General features: G+C 47.1%; 1 protein-coding gene, 1 long non-coding RNA gene and 1 other non-coding gene across 8 annotated transcripts in view; all 3 read left to right on the forward strand.

Annotated features, from left to right (window-relative positions):
* The first annotated feature begins 8,414 nt into the window (after positions 1 to 8,414).
* LOC115656612 lies at positions 8,415 to 12,571 on the forward strand. Its single transcript, XR_004001705.1, has 4 exons — positions 8,415 to 8,575; positions 9,825 to 9,899; positions 11,214 to 11,315; positions 12,254 to 12,571. It is a non-coding gene; the product is annotated as an uncharacterized LOC115656612 (long non-coding RNA).
* LOC115656997 lies at positions 11,833 to 12,031 on the forward strand. The gene has a single exon (XR_004001864.1). It is a non-coding gene; the product is annotated as a small nucleolar RNA SNORA74 (small nucleolar RNA).
* A 6,009-nt stretch (positions 12,572 to 18,580) lies between the features above and the next one.
* MATR3 (matrin 3) overlaps positions 18,581 to 21,536 on the forward strand; it is a 45,571-nt gene continuing 42,615 nt past the window's right edge. The window contains exon 1 of one of the 6 annotated variants that reach the window (XM_030573977.1): positions 18,581 to 18,681. In XM_030573977.1, coding sequence (XP_030429837.1) covers positions 18,619 to 18,681 — 63 coding nt within the window. In that variant the 5' untranslated portion in view covers positions 18,581 to 18,618. The other 5 variants (XM_030573975.1, XM_030573974.1, XM_030573980.1 and 2 more) reach the window with 5 other exon arrangements.

A 21,536-nucleotide genomic window follows, 5' to 3' on the forward strand; every position in this document is an offset into this window, starting at 1 on the left:
CCATGCTGCAGAGGAAGGTGAAAACCCCCCAGGGCTTCCGCCAATCTGCCTTGGACGAAAATTCCTTCCCTACCCCAAATATGGTGATCAGCTAAACCCTGAGCATGTGGGCAAGACTCACCAGCCGAACACCCAGGAAAGAATTCTCTGTAGTAACTCAGATCCCACCTCATCTAACATCCCATCACAAACCATTGGGCATGTTTACCGCTAGTAGTCAAAGACAAAATAATTGCCAAAATTAATATCTAACCTAAATTTCCCTTGCTGCAGATTAAGCTGATTATTTCTTGTCCTATCTTCAGTGGACATGGAGAACAATTGATCTCAGTTCTCTTTATAGCAGCCCTTATTTGAAGACTGTATCGGGGCCCTCCACAGTCTTCTTTGCCCAAAACTAAACACACCCGGTTTTTTAACCTTTCCTCATAGGGCAGGTTTTCTAAAACTTTTTTCATTTTTGTTGCTTTCTTCCTGACTATCTCCAATTTATCCACACCTTTCCTGAAGTATGGCACCCTGAACTAGACACAGGATGCCAGCTGAGGCCTCACCAGTGCTGAGTAGAGTGGGACAATTACCTCCCATGTGCTACGTGACATGCCTGTTAATATCACCAGAATATTAGCCTTTTTCACAACGGTATCACATTATTGACTCATATTCAATTTGTGATCCACTGTAACTCCCAGATCCTTTTCAGCAGCACTACTGCCTAGCCAGTTATTTCCCATTTTGGATATGCGCATTTGATTTTTCCTTCCTAAGTGTAGTACTTTGCACTTATCCTTATTGAATGTCATCTTGTTGAATTCAGACCAATTCTCCAATTTGTCAAGATCCATTTGAATTCTAATCCTGTCCTCCAAAGTGCCTGCAACCCCTCCGAGCTCTGTGTTTCATCTGCAAATGTTTATAAACATGCTCTCCATTCCATTATCCAAATCATTAATTAAAATGTTGAACAGTGCTAGAGCAAGGACAGACCCCCTGTAGGATCCCACTAGATACATTCTCCCAGATTGACAGTGAATCATGAGTACAGTCTTTCAGCCAGTTATACACCCACCTTGTAATAATTTAATCTAGACCACATTTCCCTAGTTTGTTTAAGAGATGGTCATGGGGGATTGTGTCAAAAGCTTTAAAAACCAAGATATATCCAGTATATGCCCAGTACTGTGAGACTAAAGAGCAGGGTCAATAAATTAGTGAAACATTGGCAAGCAACATACATACAATAGCACCCCTATTTTATGCACTACCTGGGGATTGAAGCGTTCATAAAACAACACCTCCAAGTCACAGTAAATACAGTACACAAGTTGCAGTATTGCGCCCTGTATTTCTTTCTTCTCATCCTTCAAACCACTGCAAAGTGATCTGTGTTGCACTGCAGGCAGCAGAATGTGAAGGGATCTCAACTTGTTCTTCCTCAATATCACCTTACTTATATGATATTTTTTGTTTTCACCCTAGTTGGGAAAAATGGTTCATATAACTGGTCATTCATAAGACTGATGTTCATAAAATTGAGGTTCTACTGTATATTTGGTTCTACATTCCTTTCGTAAGTACTACCTTTGGTAATGACTACACATTCAGTTGGCCATAACACTGAACAAAGAATGTAAAACTGCTTTTTGGGCATTAGCTGGATGGACTCCACCAAAATACACTTCTAATGCTTTTTGGCTTGGGCAATATACCATATACTCTATATTGATTCTTAAAAGCATTGCCAGACTTTAGGTAGAACCTTACTAGAGATGTCTGTGACCCTAAGAGCACCCCAATGCCAGAGAGCAAGGGGCTCTTCAGTACGTAGCAGTGAACCTCAGCTGACCTGACCTTCTCAGCATACCCCAACTCACAATTGTCATAACCTGTCTCTAAAAGGTGTCATGTCACGTATCATATATAAACTGGCAAACTGCCGGTCATCAATATTTTTGCATGGTATATGGATGGTCAATATAGGAATAATTATAAATATGTGCTGGAAATGCATTTTTTAAATGGGTTTGGCCATCAAGGCTTAAGTCAATGGACAAAGGAACATGGTTCCACCTACTTGAATGTGTCTCCAATGTAAACTGAGCAAAGAGAGACAAATTACATTTACATGCAAAGTAGACAAAGCCACTAGGCAAGCCAGTGTGGGTCATGGAAGTTGAAGCTCCAGGAAACCTTCCTGCCCCCTGAAGCAATGTCATTGAACTTTGGAAAAAATAATCAAGGACAAGAGCCATTTTGGTCTCCATTACGGGGCACATACAACAGGTCAGAGCTCCTGTGCATCAGAGAAAAGTGGAATCTTTCAGCCAAGGGGTTGGAAGTTTCTGGAAACTGAATATAGGTGAGAAGACAAGACTCTAGATTGTTAAATTAGGCTTTAATTTTAAAAGCATGTTTTTACTTTTGTTTGTTTGTAATCATTTCTATCTCAATTCCTTCCACTTGGTATCACTTAAATATCTGTTCTTTGTTAACAAACTTAATCTTGTGTTATTAAACAGCCATCTCAGTGCAGTGTTCCAAAAGGAAAGAGTAAAATCTTCAGCCAAACTAACAGGGGTGCCACGGATTGTCTCTTTAATGGAGCAGTGAACTGGATATGGGCATAGGCGCCGACTTCCCCTGTTCCCAGGGTACTTGACACCCCCCCACGCCCCTGGCCTTGCCCTTATCCCACCCTCATTCCACCCCTTACCCAAATTTCCCACCCCTATCCTGCCTCTTCTCCGCTTCCTCCCCTGAGCACACTGTGTCCCCACTCCTCCCTGTCCCGCCCGGAAAGCCGTAAGCACCGCCAAACAGCTGCTAGGTGGTGGGGTGGCAGAAAGCACCGGGAGGGAGGGTGGGGAGGAGGCAAGGAAGTGGGAGCTTGGCTTCCCCGTAGGTGCTCCAGCCCTGGAGCACCCATGGAGTCAGTACCTACGGATATGGGTGTGTGAGTGCTGCAGTGAGAAGGGCTGAGTGCTGCAGGAGACTGGGGAGATGGTTTTGAGGAGACTCAGGGCTGGAAGGGGCTAGTGGTATCACCAGGCTGCCAGAAGCCAGTGTGAGGCCATTGTGCTGTAGGCAAGTGGCTGGTGTCAGGGTTCTGAGTGAAAGCTGCACAGCACAGAGGCATCCAGGATTCCAGGGCAGGGGATGACAGACCCCCTCACTGCTCTGGGTGAAACCCCAAAGCATCACAATGTCACTATTTTTTAAATTCTTTTTTAAAATTCTTTTCACAGACCTTGTTAATAGATACTTGAGGAAAAACAGTGAAATCACCTGGCGCTTCTTAAAAACACTGACAGATTCAGCCTCTTGGACGTTCTGCAGATTTCTTGAAATATATAAATCTCCATCTACCACTAGATGGCATCAGAAATTCTTTTTTTTTTATTGCTTAAAACCAGTTCTACATTTTAAAATGTTGAGATCTGACAGTATTAGGTAGGGTGACCAGAGAGCAACTGTGAAAAAATGGGATGGGGGAGGGGGTGGTTTGTTTTAATTGCTTACAGAAGTGAATTCCATAGTCTACCACCAAGTCAGGAGTAAGTTCTGTCTTCATATTAATTGACTATTTTATTACTCTGTACGTCAGGAGACAGACTGTTCTGGAAATCCTGGTGCACTATGCAAAGTGGAAAATGTGGGTCCCTTGCACTGGCTCCCATGATAAAACAGTCACTCCACAAACAATAAAGCCAGCCCTCATGGAGAGGACCTCATTTGTCATTTCCCACTTGAGCACTGACTAATGCACATGCATGAGGATTGGTGCTGGGCCTTATTTGTGAAAATCTTACAGGTATGTTTTTCAGTTTACAAAATCCACCTGCTGGCACATGCACATGCATGTGCAAAATATAAAATCACAGGGCCCAGCTGCCTGCTCCAGTGGGAAAGCCCATGAAAGGAGGCTAAAAAGATAGACATCTCTGTAGCATGGCTACACTTGCAAATGTAGAGCGCTTTGAGTTAAACCAGCCTTCGGAGAGCACAGTAGGGAAAGCACTGCAGTCTGTCCATTCTGACAGCTGCAAGCGTACTGGTATGGCCACATTTGCGGCACTTGCAGCGGCATTGGGAGCAGTGCATTATGGGCAGCTATCCCACAAAGCACCTCTTCCCATTCTGGCGCTGTGGCTTATGGGAAGTGGGTAGGAGGTTTGGGGCATTCTGGGTCCTGTCCCAACACCCCATGATGCATCGGTTCGCATCCCAGCAAACCCTGCACTTCCATCCACATTTGCCACCATCTTTCAATGTTTTTTGTGCAAGCGTAAGGGAAACAAGCACTGAGTGGTGGGATAACATCATCATGCAAGTCTGGGAAGATGAGCAGTGGCTGCAGAACTTTCAGATAAGAAAAGCCACTTTCATGGGACTGTGTGATGAGCTCGCCCCCACCCTGCGGTGCAAGGACACAAGATTGAGAGCTGACCTGATGGTGGAGAAGCGGGTGTCTGTTGCAATCTAGAAGTGCAACCCAGACACCTATCGATTGATCGTTAACCAGTTTGGAGTGGGAAAATTGACCGTTGGAATCGTGTTGTTGCAAGTTTTCAGGGCCAGCAATTGCATCCTGCTCAGAAGAACCAAGACTCTGGGTAAAGTGCATGACGTGGCTGGCTTTGCACAAATGGGTTTTCCTAACTGTGGAGGAGCAATAGATGGGATGCATATTCCAATTCTGACACTAGTCCATCTAGCCTCCAAGTATGTTAATTGGAAGGGGTATTTCTCTGTGGTCCTCCAGGCACTTGTAGGTCACCATGAGTGTTCCATTGACATTAACGTAGGCTGGCCCGGAAAGGTGCATGACGCACGCATATTTCGGAACACTGGCCTGTTCAGGAAGCTGCAAGCCAGGACTTTTTTCCCAGACCAGAGGAGCACTGTAGGGGTAGTTGAAATGCCCACAGGGATCCTTGGAGACCCCACATACCCTTTAATGCCATGGCTCATGAAACCCTTCACAGGGAGCCTTGAGAGCAGCAAGGAGTGGTTCAACTACAGGCTGAGCCGGTGCAGAATGACTGTGGAGTGTGCTTTTAGTTGTTTAAAGGGCCTGGCATTCTCCATTTGGGAAGCTGGACCTGGCCAATAACAGCATCCCCCCAGTTATATCTGCGTGCTGAACCCTCCATAACATTTGTGAAGGGAAGGATGAAAGATTCACTCAGGCATGGAACTCGAGGTTCAACACCTGGAGGCTGAATTTGAACAGCCAGAAAGCAGGGCTATTACAGGGGCCCAGCATGGGCTGCAAGGATTAGGGATGCCTTGAGGGAGCAATTTGAGGCTGAAAACCACCAGTAATGTCTGGTGCCCTGCACTGGAGTGAAGTGCAGTAGTTTCAATGTTAATAGGAATCTGCGTTTGCTACGTTGACTTGCAGTGCCTGTTGCTTTTCTGGGCTACAGTATCTTTTACTTCATGCAGTAATAAAGAATGTTTTCAAAGCCAAAAAATCCATTTATTGAAAAGAAAATTAATTTACTGAAAAGAAACACAACTGCTTGGGAAACGGAAACAGGAAGGGGGTGGGGAACGGTACAATCACAGATTTGTGTATGTCCTGTTATCATACTCAGCCTTCCTGTCTGGAGTGCTGTGCAATGAGTGCTGCACTTTAGGATGGCTATACTGCATGGTGATGGGGGCTGAGTGCAGCAGGTAAGGGTCATAGCTTGCAGGGCTGGGTGGTGAAGCTACAGGTGTTGGAGGCAGCTGGTGGCAATAAGCACCCGGATGTTGGGGAAAGTGGGTTGGAGGTGACATGGGGGCACAAGGGAAAGAGTTTTGGGATAAGGGCTAAAGGGGGTGAGGGAGGAATGTGCAGTATTGCTCCGCCTGCATGGCTACGAGCGCCTGGATCGAGTCTGCTTGGTGCTCCATGATACTTATCAGCTGATCCGTGCTTTGCTGCCGAAGCTCTGCGCTTTTGTGCCAGTGATCCGTGTTCTGCTGGCGGATCCTCCTTTCACTCTCCCTCCACTTCTGAGCTTTTAGATTCTCGTTAAGTGACTGCTGCATTACTTCATGCAGCATGTCTTCTTTGCTGCTACGTGGTCTCTTCCTAATTCTTTGCAGTCTTTCGGCCAGTGATAACACAGACGGCTGAGATCTCAAGATTGCATCTGTAAAGGCAAAATGCAACACTTAACAGAGGCAGCATTATTCACACTAGACAAAGCAATGATTCCCCTGTACTTAAGGGCAAGCACAGTCTACACAATAGCATAATTTGCCAATCCCAAAGCGAGTGCATATAATCCACGGGAGCCCCAAAATGGTGAATAAGCACAGAGTCAAGGGGAACTGATTGTTTTATGGCTACACTGTCCTCTGGGTTTCTGTGCCTTGGGGAGAGCCAACAGCTGCAGGGGGCCCCTATACTGAACACTGTGCCCACATTTTCCAGAGGAGGTTGTCCTGGAAGATATCTCGCTGTTGAGGGTGACATGGGAAGCAAGGGAGGATCTTCTACCACAATGCGGATTCCCCCCTGGCCCATATGCAGCTTGCCTGTGTGCAGCAATGGTCCCCCCACGCCTCACAGCACAGTGGCGCAGACATTTTAGCCGAACTGGGACAAGGACCACAGTGGCTCTCCCAAGAAACCTGCACAAGCGGATTGCCCAAGTTCTGGATGAGACCTTTAAAGAGATCACTGAGGCCGATTACTGCAATGTGAGAGAGCATTTCAATGCCCTATTCCACATCTAGGCATGCATGCAGCCCTAACCCTCCTCACCCCAAGACCCCACACCGAATAACTTTCTTCATAAAATAAAACCCTCTTACTGGGCACCTCCTCTGGTGTTTGTCCTTCCCCAAGCACCAGCTGCCACGACTGGTTACCTTCCTCCTGGCTTGAAAACAGATCCTGGCTGCATGCATCTAGCGATTCCAGGTGTCTTCCTCCTCCTCAGCACCCTCGCTCCCACTTTCCTCCTCCTCCTGCCCTGTTGTTGAACTGGGCTCTGAAATGTCCATGATGGTACTCGGAGTGGATGTGGGGTCACCCCCAAGTATTGCATTCAGCTCTTTGTAGAAATGGCAGGTCGCGGGGGCAGCACTGGAGAGGCGGTTTGCCTCACGGGCTTTGCAGTAGGCATTCTGTGGCTCCTTCACTTTAACCCTGCACTCCAGTGTGTCCTGGTCATGGCTCCTTTCCATCATATCCCTTGATAGCCCACAGCTGGAGCGCAGCTGGGGCTGGACAGCTTCCTCCCCGCAAACACTGATGAGGTCCAGCACCTTGCCATTGCTCCATACTGGGGATCGCCTGGCGTGTGGAGGCCTGGTCACCTGGAAAGATTTGCTGAGAGCACTCCATGCCTGGCTGAGCAAACAGGAAAGGGATTTTCAAAATTCCCAGAGAATTTAAAGGGTGTGTCTGACGGATGGTCTCCTGAGGGCAGGGCAGTAGAATAGTAGAGTTCATAATGATGACCAGAGTGGCTTGAACAGGCATTGTGAGACACTTCTGGAGGCCGATCAGAGCGCACTATAGGACCAAGGCGTCCGTACTGGCACCATGGCAGTCCAGCAGAGGAGCATCAAACATTCTTCCACTTGCCGAGGTGGAGTACCAGGAGCGCTCTAGCTGCCGAGTCAGAACGCTCTACGTACCTTGCCAGTGTGGACAAGTTGTGAGTTAGAGCACACTGGGCTGCTTTAATGTGCTCTAACTCCCAAGTATAGCCATGCCCAAAGATTTCTCCTTAATTGTTCCTGAAAGCGTGGGATTTGCTACCCCCATGCACAGGCCAGCAATTCTGACAGAGCAGGTAGAGGTCAGGCGTCTCTGTGTGGATTCTGGCTCTGTCATCCTCCTGATCCCAACCCTCACACACACACACTGGGCAGGCTACATCATGATGTCCCTTGGTCACTTAAGAGGATGCCCACTGGGGAGGGGGCTTGTGGGAGGGATGTTCCAGTGTGGGACTAAGTTACCTATAGACCCAGATCTCCAAAGCTAGTGGAGGATGATTAGTCTCTTGTCCCACCAGGGCTGGGAGAGATGCTGTATGACAGTCAGCTGGCCCAAGACAGGAGGAAGCTACGTGCTACGCCATTCTTGAGCCAAAGCTCCCACACGGTCACTCCACAGCCATCCTCCAGCACCAAGCCGCATCCCACCAAAGCCACACACCCCATCACTCCTGAGCGCCATCACACCAAGTCACAGCGCCTCCCCTGCCCAATACCCCCCATCATCCAAAACCACAGCGCCCAGCGGCGCTAGTCCCGCGCACCCACGTCGCCTGAATCATGCGCAGGCGCAGCGCAGTGCACCCACCCTCGCTCTCGGCTGTGCCCGCGCCTCTGTGCCGGGAGGAGGCGGAGGCGGAGGCGGAGGCGGGAAGCAGCCGGCGCTGGGCGGGGTTTGCGAGTGCGCACCATGTTTCCACGGTCCCGCGGCCGCGCTTTCTTCCTTTCCTTCCTCGCCCGCCACTGGAAAGCGCTGCCGCGCACGGGTCTCCCAGCTCTCCGGCATGGCAGCGCCCGGGGCTGCCGCCACGTGTGGGGAGAAGCTGGGTATGTGACCCCCGGACAGGTGAGGCTGGGCTGAGCAGCGGGGTGCGGAGCCCTCCTGCGCCGGGCCGGGTGAGCGGCCACGTGCGCTGGCTGCGGCGGGACAAGGCTGGGCTCCCTGCTGTATTGGCCGTGCTCACTTGGGGGCCACCCACGTGCGGCTGAGACCCGACAGTCTGCGGCTGCTGGGCTGGACCCAGCAATAACAATCCTTCTCCTGCCGGTGTGGCGCCGTTCAGCTGGGGCAGACACGGCGAACCGCCGCCCCGTGTGGCGCCGTTCAGCTGGGGCAGACACGGCGAACCGCCGCCCCGTGTGGCGCCGTTCAGCTGGGGCAGACACGGCGAACCGTCGCCCCGTGTGGCGCCGTTCAGCTGGGGCAGACATGGCGAACCGCTGCCCCGTGGCCTCAGTAAGGGCCACAAGGTGACCAAGAACGTGTCGAAGCCCCGGCAGTGCTGCCGCAGAGGGCGGCTGACCAAACACGCTAGGTTGGTTTGTGCGAGACATGATCAGAGAGGTCTGTGGCTTTGCCCCCTATGAGAAACGTGCTATGGAATTGCTGAAAGTTTCCAAGGACAGGCATGCTCTGAAGTTCCTAAAGAAAAGGGTTGGTACTCACATTCGGGCCAAGCGAAAACGTGAAGACTGCAGCAATATTCTGGCAGCCATGAGGAAGGCTATTGCCAAGAAGGATTAAGCTGCAAAAACTCCTGTAACTCATTAAAGTGTGTTCGGAGAACAAACAAACAAAAATAACCCTACAATCCTGAGCTCTCCTGGAGCACATTCCGTCAGTAGTGCTCAAGACACTTTACAAAAGAGGGATCCCATTGTACAGGTAGAGAAACAGTGAGGCACAGGGAGGGAAGTGACCTGCCCACTAGCTGCTCAAGGGCAGGTCTCGGGACTAAAAGCCAGGTCTCCTGAGTACCAAGCCAGTGTCCTAGCTGCTAAGTTGCACTGCCAAATTCAACTTACTGCTCAGTTGATTTCATTTGTGAAGTATTACCAACCGGCAGGCAAGCAATCCCAAGACCCTTTCACAACCTGCAGCTCCTGACATGAGGGTTGGTTTTTGAGGTGATTTATTGCAAATATCTAACCTGGGTTAGATCTGCGCCTAAAATCAAATTTCTGTGAATGCATATAGGGATGAGAAGGTAACAGGGTCTGTTTATTTTATTTAAAAAATATCTGCATGGGCTTGAGTCAGTGCTGTTGAAACTAAAATGTTTTGGGTATTTATGCTGATGTGTCTTTTCTTTCAGGGAAGATAATGAAAATCTGAAAAGGGCAAGAAAGGCAAGCATGCAAAATCAGAAACTTGCTTCTTCCTCTGAGAGGTTGGTGTTAACAAAAATGTTGTTAATAGAAAGTAGTCTTATGAAAAATTTTGTTGGTTATATGATGCTTGACAATGAGTGAAAATATGCTGAACAGTTCCTACCCTGAGTCTTTATATATATAAATTTTTTTTTTAATGAGCTCTTAACTTTTCTAGCACTTCTTGTGGCCAGTAGCATGCTGCTTAGGCAGTGCCATGAGGCTCTAAAGCACTTGTCAGCACTCAGTGGTGATCAGCTATTGAGGGTCACTTTATATCTGTGATAATGTTACACTGGAGAGTATTTGCCTTGTAAAACCTGTGTCAGGGAAGTTGTATAATTTTGATTGATAACAGGTTTTTGTGGTATTTAGCATTCCTTAACTGATATTAATGCAGTGATATTAAGTCATCTGGATGCTAATACACTTAGCATTTGTCCACACATAACCTACTCCCCTCAAGCCCACTTAATCTTCTGGAACTTTTCTTTTTAAATATTTAGGTTGGCTAACTTGTGCTTGCAAATACCATGACTGTGTGCTTGTTTGGTTGTACAAATGACCTATAGGATGCTTAGAACTGTAACTTATTTATTTGTATAATGGCAGGGCCAAAGAATTTCCATAAAGTATCAAAGTCCCATTGTGTTAGGCACTGTTCAGATAAGTAATAAAGAAAACAGTCCCTGCCCCAGATGGCTTACAATCTAGGTGTCAGGATGCAACTGATAATAATGTGGACCCTACTTAGTGGGTGGCAGGGAGGAAGAGGTAATAAAACAGTTTAGCAGAAGAAACAGCAGTCTCAACATGCTTTCCCAGCTAGTGCCATGTACTAGAACTTGTAGACATGATAGAGGTTGACTTTAAAATGAATAGGATTATGATTTAATAAACTGTAGGCCCAGTTTATCTTTTTCAGTGTGGAGGAATGCCTGGAATCTCTGTACCTGTTTTATTTCAGAGCCCTCACAGCAATTACAGGGAACTAATGAACTTCCCTCTGCGAACTGGGCTTGTGAACTGAATTTTGATTTCTAGGAGTACTTTTAGATGTGTAACTTTGTTTTTCAGATCAATTGATTACTTTGTGCATTTCTGTAAATTATTCTATGCAGCATATGTGGGGAAATTCCATTTAATAATTACAGTGAGGCAAAGAGATCAAAGAATATTTGGTCAACAAACCCTGTTTAAGTGGAATTCTTTGTAATGTTCACTTCAGGAAACCTCATTATTTCTTTCACAATTCAAACGCCAGCTGTTCAATATGTATTAATTTAAAAGATGTCTAACACTCAAGATGTGCTGTGCATCTCTGCTCTGTTTAGGGTATCATAACTGGTCTGCAGCTTATGCATCCATAAGGGAAACAATGTAAACCAAGAGTCTCAGCGGAGCAAAGAGCTTTCTGCAAAATGAAGACTTGACAGGTAACTCTTCCTTAGGCATTGAAGAGATCTAATGAGCCTTAAATGTGGGAGCAGCCAACGAAGCACATTCAGTTCTGTCTTCAGAAGAAAGCTGTTGTTCTCATCTCACTAACTCTTAGGAAATGTCTCCTTTGGGCTGAGCTCTGTAGATGTGAAACAATATTTAATGCAGTTGGGATGTGGGGAGGGGAGAAACCTTTGAAATTTCCTGGTGTAAATCCCTCTATGAGCCACAAATAGTGATGGGCAAATTGAATATTTGATCGGTAATATTCAGAATACTCAGCCTTTGTTGGTATTTGAATGGGGTGCCTGCTGGGGTAGCACGTCCAGCCTGGGAGTGCTAACCAGTGCTCCTCTAGCTCAGCCTGGCTTGTAGCAGATCGCTAGAGGAATTGTTTTTCAGTGAGGCAAGACCCAAGTGAGGGGACTTGAGATATACACTACTCAAAGGAATGCCCATTTGGAGGTATTTCTCTTACACACTTTCCAAAGCATAGAAGATCTGTTTGTTTAATCCAGCAGTTGTCAGCTGCTCAGTGCAGTTCTGTGCCTGTGCTAGTGTTACACTGCTGGGAGAGAAATGTGCCATCAGAGTTACCTGGTACTGCTGGTATTGTTCTAGTGCCCGTCAGTGCCAAGTTTTGATAGCACCTTGCATCCTTGAGAGTGGAATAACTCTCTATAGAGTTAGTCCTAGACTGGATGCAAACAGAATCATTTCCGTGCTGCACTGTAATATAAAATGTGGCTGCAAATGCTTTTTTTGACTCCCCGATCCACCCTTCTGAAAATGAGGCGCAGGGTGGTTAATTGGCCAATCATGGGATTTTTTCGTATAAAAATGCAGACGATCCCCACCCCAGTTCTTTTTTTCCTGTGAAATATGGATCTTTAGGGCTCCACTGGCTGATTTCATTTGTTTTTTTTTCTTCTAGTTACAGATAAAAGCCTTCTCAGTTGGACTGATCATTGCAGAAGTGAGGCTAGTGGGGGCAGCAGTAGTTGCCTGAAGAGAAGAGAGGAACTGTTGCTTTAAAGAGTGACTGCCAAGATATTTAGAGAGGTGGGAGTGAGCATGTGAGTAGTCCCATGCCTTGAATGGGACTATTCCTGTGCAGAAGTGTTTGCAGGGTGGGAGTCTAGTAAGATAAAACATGAAAGGTGGGGAGAAGGATGACATGGATTGTTGGTTTCCTCTCACCCTTTTTGTTAAAATTGTACTTAAAAATAAATTCTAGGCTTATTTTGTTCCACTTGGTTTGTTTAACCCTGCCTCCTCATCTTGTTGAAATTAGTCCTTTAACTTTGGAAATCCATATTTTGGCTGCACCATAGCCCATTGATCACTTCTGCCTGCCTGGGGTTAGTGATCAGCAGTTCCTTGTGGGAGGGAAGGGGATATTGTGGGGTGGTTGTGCCTCATGGGTGTGTGAAAGTCAGTTCCAACTCCTCCTGGGTGACAGGGACTCCTTAAAATCTGCCCCTGGGATGAGGAAGTGCCAGGTCCTTCTGTTTCATAGGGGTGAAGGCGCATGCTGGGTGCCTGGTAACCCATTCTCTACTGCCTTCCCATTGCCTCTGTTTCTGGTGTGCGCAGGGGAGAGATTCTAGAATCCACTCTCTCTTCCCCCTGCCATGGAGCTCTTGCTCCTTGTAGGAGATGGGCTTTTTAATGTGTGTCCTGGAAGGAAGTAGTCCTTGGAATGCTCTTTCTTCTCTGACATTTGTAACGTTGTGTCCTTGAGCAAGTCACTTAACCTCCCAGTACATCAGTTTCTTCATCTTAATCTCTGAGGCAGGTAAAAATATATAATATAATAAAAAGGGATCATTAAATCATCTGAGCTCATGTGGCTTGTGAGTTTAAATTAATTAATGCTAATAAAGCATTTTATGAGTGCACCGGAAGGTACTATAGACACCATACACAGGGAAGACAGTTCCTGCCTCAAAGGGTGTCCTTTCTAAATGTTTTCCCCCCTTGTATGGAGTTCCTCCTTCCCAAGTTAGGGAAACGGACTATATGGAAAGTATGGTCAAGTGCATAAAATAAACTGAAACAAACAGAAAAGCATTCTGTTTTGAGCAAGAACAGGGAGTCCCAAACTGATACACGTACCCCTGGGGGTATTAGAGGCATCTTTAGGGGAGTACACAAAGAGAAATTGTGTAATGGTGGATTTTATTTATTATTTTATTTATTGCATTTTCATAATAAACTACTCAGATGAAGCTATAAACTTGGTGGGAATTTGCTATATAAAATCTGGTAGTTAATTAACTTCAGTCTGTACCACTGAGAACACAGATGCACAGAACCTTCACCTCCAGTCACCCTACAATGCATGTTCAGTTACCCAGCAGTTGTCCATTCTATCTGAGCTCAGCACTTAGGTTTTTTTTTGGTTGTATACGTCTCACTATATCTGTATGTAGCAGTGAAATGTGGACAGATGGCTAAAGACAGGTAGTGTTAAGAATACACAACATATTAGTGATGAGAAGGGTAGGGGGGTACACAGTCAGCTGATAGATCTGGATGGGAGTAGGCAATAAGGAAAGTTTGGGAACTTCTGAGCTAGAACAGTATTTGTAACAGTAATCGGTTTTTTTTAATCCCGAGTGACTCAGGTAGGCAGTTTCCCCTTACATTGGCTTTAACATGAGCACAAGTTTGTACATTGTGTGAGAGCTTGTGTATGGGATTGATGGTTGCTCTGCCATGCTTTAGAAGCCACTAGAGTTTTGATGTAAAGGCTGAAGCTTCTATTGATCTCTGTTCTCTTTTTTTCAAAAGAACAAAACTAGAACTTTCCATGCAAAAATACCTGTCATATATGAACATTAAGTGGTAAAGTACTGATTTGGGAAGTAGCAGGGGTGGCACATGCACTCTTTCAGACCTTATATGTATGAAGCATTAGTCTTGATTCACCTACTCTTCCTAAATTCTACACTACATCATTTCTCCCCCACTTTAGATACGTATGCAGCACTATGTTACCTTCTGTATACAAAGTAATCAGTTTACGAGGGGCACTTAGATGAAAAGCATTCACTGCAGAAGAAACCATTGTGAAAATGTGCTGGTAGTGACAGGAATTTAGAAATGAATTAAAATATTTAATGCTTTTCAGGATTATAGCACTAAATGGTGTTCCACTTGATTAAAAATCCCCAGTCAAATACTTTACACCTGGAAACGCACTTGTCAACTTTTTCTTATCCAGTTGGAAATTGACCTTTGAATCAATACTCTATAAATTATATACACAGAAATTTTCACTGCCCAAAGTAGTTAATATTGGAAAAATTGTGACCACTTACTCAGTTGCTAACTTCTGAAATAGATTAATAGAGTTTTTGACAGATCATATGAAAAATACAGAATAGTTATACTGTTCCCTAAAAGACACACTTGCACAAGAAAGCATGTGGTATATGGACAATTTATACACCTCAGTAGGTGTTTGAGAAACTGCTGTGATACAATTTTAAACTATTCCTATCCTTCAGAGCTGAACACAGCTCACATGACCAACCTTGTGGTTGCTCCACCTCAGACATGCAGCACGAAAAAGCTGGGGAGGGCAATTATCTGAAGTGAGGGGCAGAACACTGGAAGCTCTTGTTCATAGTGAGAGTGATGATTTCAGCCTGTCTGTTCCTTTAGGGGTCAAGGTGGCTGAAGCTCTCCCTAGTCTACTTCCCATAATTGGCCCAGGTCTCAGATGGGTGAGTGAAGATCCTCTTCCAGGCCCAGAAGCTCTCAACATTCTTAGCTCCTGCCTCCCTTTTCAGAAGGCTGAGGAGAGGGAGGATTATGTACCATCCTCTGGGCAGATCCACCAGATTTAGTCTTCAATATACATGGAAATGGATCAGATGGTAGGGTAAAATCTCCTTTGTGTTCCTGCTGATCATGGCTTTGGAACAATTGAAGAGAGAGAGCCCCTAGAGAAACCACTGAGGTTTGATGCTGATCTTGGTGCTGGCTGGGACAAGACATAAGGATATTAGTGCTGTATAGATTGCTGTGCAGTGCAGATGGGATCAATAAAGCTCAGTCAGACTTACATCAGTGCCTAGATGTAAGAACCACACCATAAATTGGGAGACAACAGGCAGTCTAATGTGAAGAAAATATCCAAACTGGAATAAAGCCAGGACAGTGGGGTTGATATCCTTTGCTTTTGTGCTTGGAAAAAGTGTCATGGGATATCATTCGATAAGTTTTCTGTTGATGCTTTACAAACTAAAAGTCATTTTCCATCACAGACATATTACAATCTAAATTTGACTTTTAATGGGCAAAAGTGGTCAGGTTGTCTTACATCTCATCTAAAAAGCTTTGTCTTATCCTTGCTACTCTACAGTATTGTAGCGCATAATGGAGTTAGTTAACTGGATTAAATATATTCCAAGGTTATATTTGTGTGTCTGTGTTCTAAGGATTTAATACTGGAACTTTATAAATTCTGCATTTCCTATAATTACTCTCTCAACCCTTTAACAACATCAGCATAGATTTTGTGTTAATTCACCCCCTTTTCAAATTGTTCCAGGCAATGAAATTATCTTGTTTGCTGCGGCCTCAAATGGATTAAAAAAAATAGCTTTTTCCTGCTGGTGACTTCAAACAGGAGCCAGTTTCCCCCCCAAAAGCTCATAATTCAGATATACACCTCTACCCAGATATAACACGGTCCTCGGGAGACCAAAAATCTCACCACGTTATAGGTGAAATCACATTATATCAAACTTGCTTTGGCCCCCCCTGTTCCTTGTTCCCTGATCGCCCCCTCCAGAGACCCCTGTCCCTAATCACCACCAAGACCCCAATCCCCCTGTCCCTGACTGCTTTGACCCTTATTCACCCCCGTACCGCCCCCTGACAGGCACTCACCAGCAGCGGGGGGAAGCCTGGCTCCAGCCCCCCCACTCCGCCACCTCCCAGCCATGGTACTCCACTTCCTGCTGCTGGTGAGTGCGGGAAGGTTGGGAAAAGGATGCCCCCCCGCAGTCACCTGCGGCGGGAAGTGGAGTGGTGTGGTCTCAGCTGGGGAAAGGTTCTGCACTCACCTGCCCGGCGGGAAGTTGAGTGCCACGGCTGGGAACTGGCAGAGTGGAGCTGGCTGGGGCTGGGCTGCTCTGCTTCTGCCACTGCTGGTGAGTGCGGGAGGTCCCTTCCCCCACGCCCTCTCCTGCAAGTGACACGGCTGGGGCCGGGGCGAGAGAAGCAGAGTGGGCTGCTCCCAGTCCCCTGCTAATCCCCTGGGCTACTCTGGACTGCGGGGCCCCCAAAAGTGCCACAGCCCTACCACAGCTCATGCTCCCCAGACCCTGGGGGGGAGCCCCTGATAGCCTCTGACACTCTCTGCCCCTTATCGAACCCCCCGGCCTAGTCCGGCACCCTTAACACGCTGCTCAGAGCAGCGTGTTAGAGGTTTACCGCCTTGTATGCGAACTCGCCTTATATCGGGTCGCGTTATATTGGGGTAGAGGTGTAATTGGACTATTCCATATTGAAGAGTAAATTTATCCCTCCCCTTTGCAAAGCAAATCAGTCTCGTAAACTTTGCAGACATTGATTCTCCAGCCAGAAAATTTAATTGGAGCAAAAAGTATTGATTATGAAATCATTTCCACAACCTGAAAGTGACAGTACTATACCATTCTGTCTTCATGCGACTGCAAGGTGACATCACAACTTTAGACAAAAGTGGAAGGATTACATACAAAAGTCTGTGTTCTTATATTTTTGCCAGGATCTTCTAATCTACACCAAAGGTTTGTAACAAACCTAGTATGCAAGGAGTGCCTGTTGCCTCAAACATTTTGGGGACAGTAACATCTTTTTTTCCATTGGATAAAGCAGTCAGTTTAGGTTCAGGGTGAAAGTGTATGATTGCACTGACAACAGTTGAAAGAAGCCTGAGCTAAGGAGCTATACAAACTCCAGGTCTTAACTGATCAGGACAGAAACTCGAAGTGCATTAGTATCACTATACTGACCAAATTCTAGCTTGGGTCACTAAAGTACCTAGGCAAATTCAGTTGGAGCCAGTATTCTTTTTCATTTCCTGTCCTGTGCTGTTTCCTAGCATTGTTGAGTGCTGAATGGCTTCCACTTTCTAGTCCAGTGTCAGTTCTAAGTGCTTGATTCATGGATTAGAAAACCTATCTGAGGCCATGGCTACACTGGCGCTTTACAGCGCTGCAACTTTCTCACTCCGGGGTGTGAAAAAAACACCCCTCTGAGCGCTGCAAGATACAGCGCTGTAAAGCACCAGTGTAAACAGTGCCGCAGTGCTGGGAGCGTGGTTCCCAGCGCTGCAAGCTAAACCCCATGAGGAAGTGAAGTCCGTGCAGCGCTGGGAGCGCTCTCACAGTGCTGGCACCGTGACTACACTCACACTTCAAAGCGCTGCCGCAGCAGCGCTCCCGTGGCAGCGCTTTGAAGTTTCGAGTGTAGCCATACCCTGAGGTAGGCATACAGGAGTGGAAGTCAGCAGGACAGGACATGTTCCTGTGTTGCTAATTGTGGCCTTACAAGAGCCTGATGGGCATCTGACCTTGTGGTCTGCATATAATCTAACCTAAGGTCAGGAAGCAAGCATCCGGCAAAAAAGCCAGCAGACCTCCGTCATCTCAGGCTTCTGTGCAATTTCACACACCCTCAGTTTTCAAAATCCCAGGAGTGTCAACTGGGGTACCACAGGGGCATGCTGCAATATGCGGGGCAGGGCAAATTGAGGCACGTCAGGATGGTACTGAACTCTTCACTGCCCCTTTGTCCACAGTCTGTCAGTAAACCACCTGGTATGATAGATCACTGCTGCTAACTTCCTGACAAAGGCCCTGTTACTGTCTTGAGTGGGGCAGGGGCCCATGAGGGGAGTAGGTTGAGATGCAGGGGTCAGGCTGGGCATAGGCCTAAGGAACCCATGGGGGGTGGTGGTGGTGGTGGTGGTGCAGGCCTGTGCTGGTGACAGGCCCATGAGGTCAGCAGGCCAGGGTGAGAGTGAGGTGGGCTTGGAACAGGGCCCTGTGAGGGGACCCGGTGGGGGAAGGGGGCGGAAGGCAGAGCACAGGCACGTGCTGGTGGTAATCGGGGACACGTCAGGGGAGCAGGCCGAGGCTCGGGCGGAGGAGTTGGGCACAGGACCGTAGCTCGCCCCCGCCTAATTGAATTTAGCCCCTGCGCTGATTTCGAGAGCGAAAGCGCGTGCGGGCAGAGGCAACGACCACGTATCGCGAGAGTTCTCCAAGAGAACAAGGGCTGTGGCGTGGCGGCAGTATGCGCGGGAGAATAAGGACTCCCGCGAGATCTCGAAAAGACAGCAACAGGTTGCAGACCCAGGTAGGTAGCCTCGCGACATCTTAAGAGGCAGCGACACGGTGGGAATTCGCCAAATCTCGGAGAAGCAACAGAGTGTGTGCACGCGCGCAGTTATCTCGCGAGAGCGCAGTGAGATGTGTTTGTTTGTGGGGGTATCGCGAGAGGTGGAGGCTCGCGCACGGGCTGCAGCCACCTCCCCCTCGTTGGAGCCGTTGGTGGTGGTGCGACGGCGGACGGAGACGCTATCGCGGGCCTGAGGTAGGCGCGGGGCAGGGATCCGCTTTCGCCGCCATGTTAGGAGCTGGTGTTGGCTGTTTCTCCTCTCCCTGAGCGTGAGGGCAGCGACGGGGGCCTGGACCAGTGGTACCGGAACGGGTAGGCCGGGCCCTACGGGAGGCGGTGACAAGCTCAGTGGCCGAAGCTTATGGGAGGGTGCGTGTCCCCGGTGGTGTGGGGTCTGATGGTGACAAAAGCGGGGCTTCAGCCGGCCGCTCGGGACAGCAGTGCGCGTACGAGAGCCAAGCAGAGACTTTGGCTGGGGGAACTGTACTGCGCCCCCGGTCCGGGCCGCCCAGCAGGCCCCCCCGCGCCGCGCTGCGGCCCTGGCTCGTGCGGGCCTGGTTTCCTCCATTGTCGCGCCTTGTGGCGCGCGCCCCCTCCCTCCGGCTCGGAGTACTGCGCCCTGCCCTTCTCCCTGAGTGAGCCGTGTGGGCCCTATCTTCCTTCTCGCCCAGGCCGTGCTACCGCTGCTTCCCTGGGCCGGTCACAGTGCCTCCTGCGCTGTACCGCGCTGCGCGTCCCTGAGCATGGATCATCTCGCGGGGCCTCCCTACCGCATACCGTACTCGGTCATCCTCTGCCTGGCCCCGATCGTATTGCACCTTGAACTTCCCCTTCGCCCGTCCCCAGGCACAGACCCTGCTGTATTGTGCGAACTCCCTGACTCTGATGACCCCATAGGAGTGAGTGCGGGCCTCGCTCCTGGCTTCTGTCCGCTGTAGGTACTGCCTGCTCTCTTCCCCCCCCCCCCCAATTATTCCTCACTGTGGTCACGCAGCATCCTGCTGGGCCCCTTCCGCTGCAGTTCAGTGCACTCACTCTTCTCCAGCCTCTTTCACCCAGCCCCGTACCATGTCGTGAACCTGCCTCTAGTTGCTGTGGGTGCTTTGCCTGTGTTCAGATCCCGGGACCCGTTGGTGACTCAGGAACGCTGGTGTTTAAGCATATAAACTGTGGCCTCAGGTGGATGTGCACATGCCCCAGGTGAAGTTTTTATTTTTCACATATAGACTCCGTGGGGTGAGCAGCTTGCTTCATAAACACACATTCTGAGGCTAAACAGCACATTAATACACATGCCTTCTGTTAATAACATCTCTGAAGGCTGTTGCTCCTGAGGACTTCCAGAGATGGTGATGTCTATCCTGGCCAAAGGCAGAGAGAAAATATCAACTTTAAAAACATATCTTTCTACTTTGTTTCACTTTCATGGAATTTGAACCATATGTGTGCTGCAAGTACTGTACAGGCATGTTTAAATCTTTGCCTCCTGGTCTAAGAAATAGAAAACTTTTCAGTTACACTTTAAAAATTATAAATGTCCTTTTAATAGAATACCATTAACTTGAAATGTAGTGGACTTCAAAAAGTGAGCTGAAACTAACTTAAATTTTGCACATATCTGTCAGTGCCCCCCCTGCCCCCCCACTTTTTGTGGTTCTACAGTTGCATTTTCTTTTTTAGATCAAAAGTTGCCACTAGAGAGAGCCAGCCAAATAGGCAACCAGGGCCCTGATTTAGCAGACATGCATGTTTTAACTTCATGCACAGGGCCTGAGTGACAACATACAAAATGCTGTTAAATGCATAATATAGGAAAAAAAGAGAGAGATTATAAAGCTTTGGAGTTATTACTTTTAACTTTAGGTTAAAAATCCTCAGACAGAAGTATGACTAAAAAAGTCGAATGTCCTATTTAAATGTTTATTTGCTTTACAAAGCATACAGTTTGGGCTAGAACTACCTGATAGTGCCCTAAATACAGAAAGTAGTAAACGCTTATTGTTTAATGGTCTTTAGCTATATTTAAATTAAAAAAAAAAGTTAGTTTAAAGAAGTTTCATTTCAAGAAGTTCAGGGAGAACATAAGGGGTCTTGTTTTTCCATCAAGAATGATATAAGCAGCTCACATCTAGGAGACTTAGTATTCTTTGTTTAATTAAAAGAAAACCCCTTAATTACTGAGGTTTTTTTAATAGGGTTACCCATCATTGGTGTCTGAGCACCTTACCTTTATTTACAAAAGCATCAGAAGAAAAATATTAATCTGTCTCTAATGTTTCAACATTTGATACTATGTGAAAATTGCAATACACATACTTGCCTTAATCTTTTTCTGTTTACTTTTTTTTATAGTTTATTAAAGTCTGCTGTGGTTTTAGAATAATACTCCATATATCTAAACAGTGAGGAGTCTGGTGGCACCTTAACGACTAGCAGATTTATTTGGGCAAAACCTTTTGTATGTAAAAAACGCACTTCAGATGCATGGATACATGCATCTGAACAAGTGGGTTTTTTACCCATGACGTACATGCATCTCAAGAAGTGGGGTTTTCTGTTAGTCTTTAAGGTGCCACCGGACTCCTTGTTGTTTTTTGTGGATACAGACTGACATGGCTACCCCTCTGATAACATGTATCTAAACGTTGACTCAATAATTGCAACATAGGTTAATGGGAGTTGAACCTTTTGAACACATCCATTCAATCATGACTAATATCCACACTTTATATATAAAGGTAATAATAGGATATTTCAGAAGGAGAAGGTATGAACAACAAATTCTCAAACTACAGTATGGTCTCTTTTAAATA

The sequence above is a fragment of the Gopherus evgoodei genome, chromosome 8 (genome assembly GCF_007399415.2).
Source record: "Gopherus evgoodei ecotype Sinaloan lineage chromosome 8, rGopEvg1_v1.p, whole genome shotgun sequence".
In the NCBI taxonomy this organism is placed as follows: domain Eukaryota; kingdom Metazoa; phylum Chordata; order Testudines; family Testudinidae; genus Gopherus; species Gopherus evgoodei.